General features: G+C 39.3%; 1 protein-coding gene across 1 annotated transcript in view; it reads right to left on the bottom strand.

Moving 5' to 3' along the window:
- UTP6 (UTP6 small subunit processome component) overlaps nt 1-9,614 on the bottom strand; it is a gene marked incomplete at its 5' end in the record, with an annotated part of 11,040 nt that extends 1,426 nt beyond the window's left edge. The window contains 15 exons of the mRNA XM_010168196.1: nt 1-29; nt 980-1,060; nt 1,765-1,944; nt 2,116-2,193; nt 2,873-2,952; nt 3,800-3,981; nt 4,615-4,696; nt 5,336-5,417; nt 5,890-5,967; nt 6,531-6,649; nt 7,192-7,255; nt 8,055-8,102; nt 8,735-8,827; nt 8,915-8,956; nt 9,522-9,614. The exon at nt 1-29 is cut by the window's left edge and continues 87 nt beyond it. Of these exons, the coding sequence (XP_010166498.1) occupies nt 1-29; nt 980-1,060; nt 1,765-1,944; nt 2,116-2,193; nt 2,873-2,952; nt 3,800-3,981; nt 4,615-4,696; nt 5,336-5,417; nt 5,890-5,967; nt 6,531-6,649; nt 7,192-7,255; nt 8,055-8,102; nt 8,735-8,827; nt 8,915-8,956; nt 9,522-9,614 (1,331 nt within the window). The remainder of the gene's footprint in view (nt 30-979; nt 1,061-1,764; nt 1,945-2,115; nt 2,194-2,872; nt 2,953-3,799; nt 3,982-4,614; nt 4,697-5,335; nt 5,418-5,889; nt 5,968-6,530; nt 6,650-7,191; nt 7,256-8,054; nt 8,103-8,734; nt 8,828-8,914; nt 8,957-9,521) is intronic.
- Between the last annotated feature and the right edge of the window lie 10 nt (nt 9,615-9,624).

Below are 9,624 nucleotides of genomic sequence, written 5' to 3'. Positions count from 1 at the left end.
TCAGCAGGAGTTGTGGCATGTAAGGATCTCTGCAAGTTTAAAACGGGAAAACAAAACAAAACAATCACAAAAGCTACAATGAAAAAGCAACAGTGGGAAAGAAACCAACCTGATGTAGTTGAAGATGTCCCTGCTCATTGCAGGGGGTTTAGACTAAATTACGTTTAAAGGTCCCTACTGTCCTGGTTTTGCTAGGATAGAGTTAATTTTCTGTGGTTCTATGAAATAGTACCTTCTCCCTAATTAGGCATCTGACATAAAGATCTCTTAAGTGAGACAAAGTACTGGACAAAAGCACCCCAAATGATGTTTGAAAGACAGCATTAGATAACACATCCATTATTTTTCAAATTAAAATATTAGGTGTAACCTAAAATATATGTTCCCTCCAATATTCCATGCAGCTGGCAACTGGCATTTCCCTAACATCCCTCACGCAGGGGGTTTCACAATGCTCTACCAACAACTGAATTCAAGCTTCCACCTGAAATATGTGGTTTACGTTGTAACTTGGGGGGGAAGGGGGGACCAAAACAACCCAACATGCCAGGCAAAGTGGAAATGTTTTGCCCTAAGCTATTGAGGGAATCTACAGTGAAATTAAAGTCTCAGTTTTGTTCTTGAGTTTTCTCTAACAAGGTTGATGTTATTACACAGACTGGAAAATTCTCTTTTCCTTGTTCAGACAAGTATCTGAAAACAGAGCAAATATTCCAGATCACAATGTAAGAAAGAAAAAAAGAATCCATCATTGGTTGCGCTTACAAACATCTAGATGTCTTAGAAGCACAGGGATGACACTTGTGCTTATGAGCTTATGTCCAACTAATTTTTGGTAACAGTTGTACTTGAAATTCTTTGATACCAACACAGCCATGAAGGAACTGCACTATACAGCATGATACACGTTCCATCCACACTCATTATTCCCATTTATTTCTACACTGTCATAAAGCGTAGATTTCTGTTAGCTAAGTACCTGGTAGAGAGCTTCTGTGTCTTCCTTGCTGTTTGTGCCTTCACTCCATTCCACCCAGAGGGTCCATAATGGCAAAGTGCCCTACAAAGTAAGCAGATAAATCAAACGACTGAAATATTGTGCTTCTGATTTACAGAAACAGACAGCAACACATCCGCCAGGTTCTGTATTACAGCTGCCATAAAAAAATGTCCTTTTGACATGGCTCTTAGAAAGACAACTTAGGACTGCACATTGAAATCACTTCTTGTTTCCTTCCTCACTTACAGGACAAATACTACTTATCCGGACAGCTGCAAAACATGCTGCCAGGGGTGAGAGACAAGTTCTTCTGCATCACTAAACATTGCAGTACAAAGGTAACTTCCGAGAGGATATAAACAATCACCTTGTTTCCTCTCCTGACTCCTTGTGCCCAGGGTTTGAAATGGAACAGTAAGAAAGCACATAGCTAATTCAAGGCTTGAAATACCACATACGCAAACAATGTATGAGGACAGTGAAGAAAAAACCCCAATTTTTCAAGTAAGACAAAAGAATATCAGCTGACTGCTAGAAGAGTATGCAAGATGTCACCTGTGGGCATTCAGACTTTAAAATCGTGAATATGAAATGAATTTGCAATGCAAAATGCAATGTGCATGTGAAATGTCAAGTTCTTATTTTTTACCTTAAAAATGGTTCGGGATTTTGAATGCCTTATAAAGGGAAAAAAAACCTCAAATAAGTATCAGAGGTTTCCTGCCCAAGACTAATGCATGCAAGTCCATAAAACCAGCACAGACCTTAGATTTCACGTGCTTAATGGCTTCTTCAAAACACTGGGTCACATCATCACTCTTCAGTTGGATCAGCACCTGCAGCCTCATCTGCCATGTTTCCACTGACAGGCTGAAGCGCTGAGTTGCGGCTTCTGCCACCTCCGTAGCCTTCTCAAAGAGGTTGGACTCCAGTAACAGTTGAAGCTAAAACCCAGCAGATACAGCTAATCACCACAAGAGATCTGTAATATCTTGTTAACAAAGCAAGGCCTTGAACACAATATTTCCCACCTTTCTATCTACTCCAAATGGCGAATAACAGGCACACAAGCAACGTGGGACAGTCTCAATCTATTTTTCTGTGTCAGCGCTTACCCACTGCTTATAGAGAGCTTCTGGCAGCAAACTGGCCTCATGGGCTTTGTTGAATGTGCTCAGTGTCCTCTCCAGCCTCTAGAACCAACAGAGACAAAAATGTAAAGAAAATAAGCATTCTTCTTGCACAGACCAGATCCCAGCATTACAAGAAGCCCAGCGTACCAGCATATCACTGAAATTCACTAAAAGTTACAGATCTAATGCTTTAGGTATCTGCATACATTCCAAGATAAAGGGGAAATCTGAGCATTTTAATTACACTTCTTCTGTAAGGAACAAAAGAACAACACAGCAATGGGTTTTTTTACTACATTAAAAGGCAACCAAACCATACAGTATGATTAGTTAATGCACTGGTCACACTCAAGCATAATTAAGGTGCCCACGTGCCAGCACCAAACTTTATTCAGATTTATTTGCAAGAGTAATTTTAATTCATCATTTTCTTTGAACAAGCACAGGTTTGCAGGACTGTCAGCGAACATAAGTTTGCACTCTTAACTTCTATCCACAGAGGTCACTGTACTTTACTGAGGAGGCTGGTTTATGCCCAAGTTATTCATGTTCAAGCAGGCCACATGCGAGTCTGACAGTAAGTGATCCCCTCAAATGGGGACTAAATGATTTTTAATTATGGCCACAGGTAAGTATTTCTGATAAAAAGTTAAAATCTATTTGCTCCTTGTCTCATAGATTACTGAAGTCAGTAAAAATAGGGATGATTTGTTACTATGATTTCCTAATAAGCTTTTACCTTCTGCTTTAATTCTTCACTGTTGGTTTTCCTGTTATATCTCTCTAAGCAAAAAGTGATGTAGCACTTCCACATGTTCTCTGTAGGATCAAAGGCAAAATATCATACTTTATAGAATCACAAAAGTAAGCACAAATATTTTTCTTTAAGGTAAGGAATATAGAGAATCCAAGTGCTAAGTGTTAATGACAACTTTGTTTTAAAATGTTGTATTATAAAACAGACCCAACATTTATAATATTAACATGTAAAAACAGTTTCCCAGTGTAAGCTGCAGCCAGTAACTCTTTCTAAAGACCATCAAGCTCTTAGTTCAGCTGAGGCTCCAGTACAGGTTGTCACAATTGATGTCCAGTGCACACTCTGCCTGTAGTTTTCAATGGGCCTGCAAGAGTGAGGACACTCACAGGCAGGAGAGAAAATACTTGTCTTCAACGGCTATATAAGCAGCAAGTTTGAGCCACTCCACAGACAGTCCCTTTAGAGCCTCCTTTGAGAGTAAGGACAATGCCAGAGGTTGAAGTTGGATAACCACTTCACTGGCAACTCAAAAACTTTGCTTACTCACAGCTAACCAGACTTGAGTTCTACAGGTTTCCTTTATTTAGGAAATTTTCTCTATTTACAACTCACAAATATCTGTTAATCTATGGGCTTCTATTTTCTTCACTGGTTAAATCACATTAATAAAAGCAAAAAAGCAACAAAAAGCACTTTCAGTTAAGCAGCTCCTTCAAGAGCATAAATGCATTGGAAAATAATGCAAATAGCACATAAAATAAATCCCAAAAAGGCAGCATCTAAAAACTGCTTGCCTTCTCTTAAGTACAGTAGAGCTTAACAACACCTACTTCAAAACTTTCACAGTATACAGTCTGCTAAAGTACCAGGAAAAAGTGATGTTGAACTGCAGGTAGAACTTTTCACCTGTTGGGACAGCTCTCACAGCCTCCTCAAAGACTGCACAGCACCGCTCCTCTCTCTGGGTCATTTCCGATACTTTCATCTGTTTTGTGGTGTGTCCTGTGGACTGCAGGGACCCCAGCTCCAGCTCACGACGGGCCATGTAGTCCCATGTAAGAGGATCATCAGCATACTTGGTCTGCAAACTAAACACACTATGTCTGTAACACCCCTCAGCCACTATCTTCCTTCGCAAGTATCTTTAGAAGTGTTCTTATATTGGTATATAAATGTACTTAATTCCTAAGGAATCAAATGTCAAAGAAAAAACATGTTACCTTTCCACAAGAGAAAAACAAAATATTAGCCTATTCTGTTTTTTTATTTAATATGGATATTCTCCAGTAATACCACAAACTAGACAGGATGCTTTCAAGAGAGTCCTCCTTTCAAAAGGGATCTTCTTTCAAGAGAGGAACAACTGGAGAAACTGAAGATGCAAAAGAATCACAAAGTACACTGGGAAAAACCACAGTTCCTGCAGTAAATTTACAGAAACTAAGTGTGGTAATGATTCAGTGACAATGGTATTTTATCTACATTTTTCTCAGCAGCTTCTCAAAGCCTTTTCTGAAGCTAGGTACAAGTACCCTTTTCCAAAGAGCATGCTTGCTTCATCTTTTGTTTCTCTTAAGGGATTTCCCATAGGCCTTAACATTCTATTTCCTTAGAGGAACAGTTAACCTGTAAACTCACTATAAAGTAGAGAAGTTATGAGAAAGTGTTTATTAAAAAATAAAAAAAACTAGAAAGAACAAGCACACAAAGCCACATCTCACCCTTCAAGAATTTCTTTTTGCAAATCCTGGGTAAAATCAAAGAGCTTTGCAATAGAAAGCACAGCCAGATGGAACTCAACACCTACATTTCAGAAGGAAAAAAAAGCTATTAAGTGGAGCATTGCATCCATTGCACACTGCATTTCTGTGTTGCAAGCCTTTGTCAAGACAGATAACATTTCAGTGCCTAGACAGACACTCTTCTCTTTTCTGTAATTCTCAGTGTTACACTGTGATATGCCCTATGTTAGGATGTTGACTTCCTCACTACATTCTTCACGACTTCATGTTACCCAGTTACAAAAAAAGGCTGTGAGAGGCAGGACATTCCAGGATTCAAAGTGATAAACCAGTCCTGTCCTGATATTCTTACAGATCCTTCCAGTTTGGTTCCACTTGCAATTCTAATCAGCACCTCAACTCCTTCATTTGATTCTGCCATGAAAACACAGAATGCTCCGCACTTGGGATAGACCTCTCCAAAGCCACACACAAGCTGCTGTATTGGAAGAGGTGTCATCCTGCAGAACAGTTACGAAATCTGAACTATCAGCACTATTAATTTATACTTTGGCATTATCTAGGTATTACTGAAGAAATGATACATTTGAAAATACCTTAGTGTGTACACTGGAGCTAAGTCTACCTGTATTACCTACTGGAGAGCTGAGTTACAGGTGACAATTTTCCTATTGAATAATTACAAGAAACGTTAAATCACCTTTAATTTTCTCAGCTGCATCCCTGTAGATTATGCGAGCCATCTCCCCATTGAGAATCTCTTCCGAATAATTTAATTCCCCCTGCAATATCAAGCATAACATCATTGAAAAAATTGTTTTCCTTTCTCAGCTACTATTTTAGCAAACACGGAAAAAAACATCAGTAGAAGATAGCAGTGCTTTTCCTCACCTAAATCTACCTAATTTGCACAAGTCAACTATAAAGAAGTAAGAGATAGTAAGTTTAACTATTCCTTTCCAGAAATTACTATTAACTTTCAAACTGGGGGATGTAAGAAAAGACTTTACAAATATAAAGAAAAAATCATCGTATCATAGAATCATAGAATGGTATGTAGTATTTGAGCTGAGCATCAGCCAACACTTGAAAAGCTTAACACAGGCACAAGACATGAAAAAAAAAATCAAAAACCAAACAACTTTCTTTAAGCTGTTCTCAAACAAATCATTAATACAGACCCCTTGAAAATGTGCATTCAAATGTGTGATATGCAAGGAGATAGTATCTCTTAACTAAGTTTAGTTGACCTACCAAGTCCATCTTTGCTTGCTCAAATTCTTTCTTTTCCTTTCTCTGTTTTTCAGCATTCATCAGCTCCATTCTGAAATACTGCAAGAGAGAAAACAAAATGAAATTATTGTGGGGGTGGGGATAAATCTAAAACATCTAAGTCCACAAATGTGGTAAAACAAGTTCCATTCGAGGAGCTACAAATGAGGACTTTGCCAACATCCCACAGATGCCCAAGAGTCTTGGTTTGTAAAGGTTTGTGCATACAGCTGTCTGCCCTGCATATTTACTCAGAAATTTTACACGTAGAAATTACCACATTCTAGTCATTCTTTAAACCTTCACTTGCCCTCAAAAACCCCATGATCCATAGCAAAGGCTACTGATGCCACATTTAATCCAGAGACCTATGACCTAGCAAAGCTTACAGTACTTTAGAAAGGGAATTCTGACATATTTATCTATAAACAGTGTAAAAACCTCACTTTGCATATATAAATACAGGATTTGTTAAGCAACTGAAAAACGCTTTTGACAACATTTCCCCACTGATGGGGAAACAAGTTTTCTCCCAGTTTTCTCAGACTGATCTGAGAAATACGCTGGACTGATTTGCTCTGACTGATTTAATAACTGGTCATAGAAGAAAATCAAGCACTCACTTCTTGATAAAGTTTTGGGCACTCTGGATGGAAGCGTAAAGCACGAAGGAACAAGTGCCTTGCACTTTCTGACGAGAGTCGTGTCTCCATTTCCCATTTTGCTGCCATAATCCACAGTGCTGCAACAGATGATACAAATAAATTCATTTTAAGGCAAAGCAAGTGGCTGGTTGTGAGAACCCATTTGGAAGCTGCTCTCCAGGATGCACAGATTGCTTTCGTTCGATGTACCCACCCCAATATAATCCATGAGTTCAGCAATGGAGTAAGACTGATTATCTCCCATGTAAAACTGAGTTAAAGGGCTAAAAGCTAAGCAGATCCAGCAAGTTTCATCTGGTATAGCTACAGATCCAATGATGTACAATTATGTCTTCAAAAGCCAAAAAGCAGCCCTGAGTATTCAACATCTACCTAGTCCCCAGTATACCTGAGAAATGGTCATTCAGATCATGGGGACTCCTGCTTCACATCACCTTTTGACTGCTCAGCACAATCCCTGTCAGAACCCTTCTCCCTGAAGTAGCAGCAATGCAAAGAAAACAGTAGGAACTTCTACCCCAGTAGCCTGAACTGCGATCTATAAGAACTTAAACCAACACTATACAATCTATACTCAGTCATTTACACAGCACTTGCCACTGTTTTGGTTTTTTTTTACCTGGTTTATTGGGATGAATGGCCAACATGGTAGAAAACACCTTACTAAGCTGATGTTTTGCATTCTGTAAAAGAAGAAGTTTTGTTTTACCCACTCTAGTATCAAACTGAATCACCAAAGTTTCATTATAAAAGGCTACAAGTTGTAATGCAATTGCACTAGAAAAGACATTTCTCTGCTACTTTATCTTCAGTAGAAGTTTTTCATATTTGTTCAGTATTGACCAGCCTTCAAATGTTACCAGACTAGAGGAGCATAGTTAACTCAAACCTTTCTGAATTACACAGCTAACCCAAATACTGCCTAAGTCACAAACGTACAGTCTCACTGACAGCTTCTGAGGTAAATCTGAAATTTTTCCTTGGCTACTTGCATCACTTTGACAAGGCCACCTTCTTCAGTACAGGCAAGGACAATCACTGAACGCAAATAATAACGTGGAAACTTGCACAGATGAGCTTAAAGAGTACAGAATTGCCAGAATTATACTTTCCAACATAGTCACTGTAAGAAATGTTTGGAACAAAATCACATTTGAGACAGGTGATCCATTCATTCCCGAGTAGGTATAACCAACATGATTCTCCCAAACTAAATGGCACTCCAGATTCAGCGCAATTAGCCTCACCCTTTGCCACCTGCACACATCAAATTTCATACTAATTCATTCTGAGTCAATTTCTACATGTACACACATCACTGAAAATCCCAGGCAGCTCCAATAATACTATCAAAATTATTTCAGTAATACAGCATGTGGCAGTAAAGTTTGTACTCTTGTCTTGCAATTCAAGTTCCAGATGCCTGATTAAACACCAATCCAGTAACTCCAATCAGGTAAGATTAGAATTTATAAAACTCACCCACTGCTTGCAAAATGCAACATGTGAAAGCCAAAGCTGGACATCTTCCTGTTGGAAATGCAAGGGGGAGAGAACCTTACAACGAGGCAAGCACAAAATCACTTACACACTGACAAGAAAACAATACGATCACTTGGCATGCAGAAAGAAGGGATTTTGAATCTCAAATTCCCTTCCCCTCCCACCCATCATCAAATTCTTCAAATTCCCACAGAACATCCAAAGAAAAACAACCCTGCCATCTCAAGACACACCCTCCAATCGAGTCTGTGTTACACTGTACTCACAGACAGCTCACTGAATGGTTCCTTAGGCACCTCATTTAGGTTTTACCATTAAATGTATCAAGACAATCTTTTCCTAAAGCAGCTTAAAGTTCTTTTTATTCTTTTTCTAGTCCCTGCAAGCAGAAAGACCAAACTCACTTTCCAATACTCATCTCAAGATAGTTGAGGACTAATGACTCAGAAAAGACACGATATTGTTTTTGAACAAAACATCTACCTGACACAAATGATCTATTTCTAGGCTACTGCTAACCCTACGACCAACTATCCACTTACTTTTCCTATGACATTCTTCTGTATTATTGCAAATATTTGGTGGCAGTGATATCTCGATAATTTTTAAGTCCCAAAAAGGGCATTTTTCAACCTACCAGTACAAATAAACAAACTTACTTTCCATTTTCCTGTGGCACGGTTGAAGAGGCTATGGACTCTATGCAGAATAGAGTACTCAATTTCATCCTTCTTAAATGAATATCCAATGCGCTAGGAGATAAAAAAAAATTAATTAATTCTACTGCAATAGAAAATATGCATAAAGCATTTTGTACTGTAAGTAATTAACAAACTTACAGCTCTTCTTTTCTTGATCAATTCCAGCAGGTTAATTTCATACTAGAATAAGGAGAAAAATACATTTAAGAGAAAATGAAGAGACACATATCAGTGAGGAAAAAAAATACAGATCAAGTTTTTCATGGCTAATCAGGACAAGAAAAATTACATCCAGGAAAAATATAAGCAATATTTTTTGGCCGGATCACTACATTTCTATGACTGACTGAAAGTAAGCTCGAGTATTTGTACTGCACATGCTATTTCAGATTTAAGCTGTTAGCACCCCACACACTCCTTGAATCGTAATGCACAAACCAAACTTCTAACGCCACAAAAATGAATCGAACTACAATTTGCAGAGCACATCGGGGAACCGGGGTCTCTGCACCCCGGGAGGGAAAACAAATTATGGGCAAAAGTCACCAAGAAGATTCTCGACCCAAACTCCGGCACCAGCTCCTGGCAACGCTTCATGCTCTGCTGTGTCTTGGTACATGAACCGCTTCGGAGTGAGCAGTGCGGGCCAGGCGAGGGGCGGCCTCAGGAAGCAGCCTGCTCCCTGCGTGGGTCACCCCGCAATCACCCCTCACGGAGCCCCAGGCCCGCTCTCGGCAGAGCCCACCTGGATGTAATTAATGAAGTCCTCCTTCCGAAGGGCTCTCCGCTGTATCTTGTACTCCAGAGCCGAGGCTTTCCTCAGGACGGCCCTGCGGGAAGGGGAGATC

The sequence above is a fragment of the Antrostomus carolinensis genome, unplaced genomic scaffold (genome assembly GCF_000700745.2).
Source record: "Antrostomus carolinensis isolate BGI_N321 unplaced genomic scaffold, ASM70074v2 scaffold28025, whole genome shotgun sequence".
In the NCBI taxonomy this organism is placed as follows: domain Eukaryota; kingdom Metazoa; phylum Chordata; class Aves; order Caprimulgiformes; family Caprimulgidae; genus Antrostomus; species Antrostomus carolinensis.
This window is presented reverse-complemented; position numbering and strand designations above follow the sequence as displayed.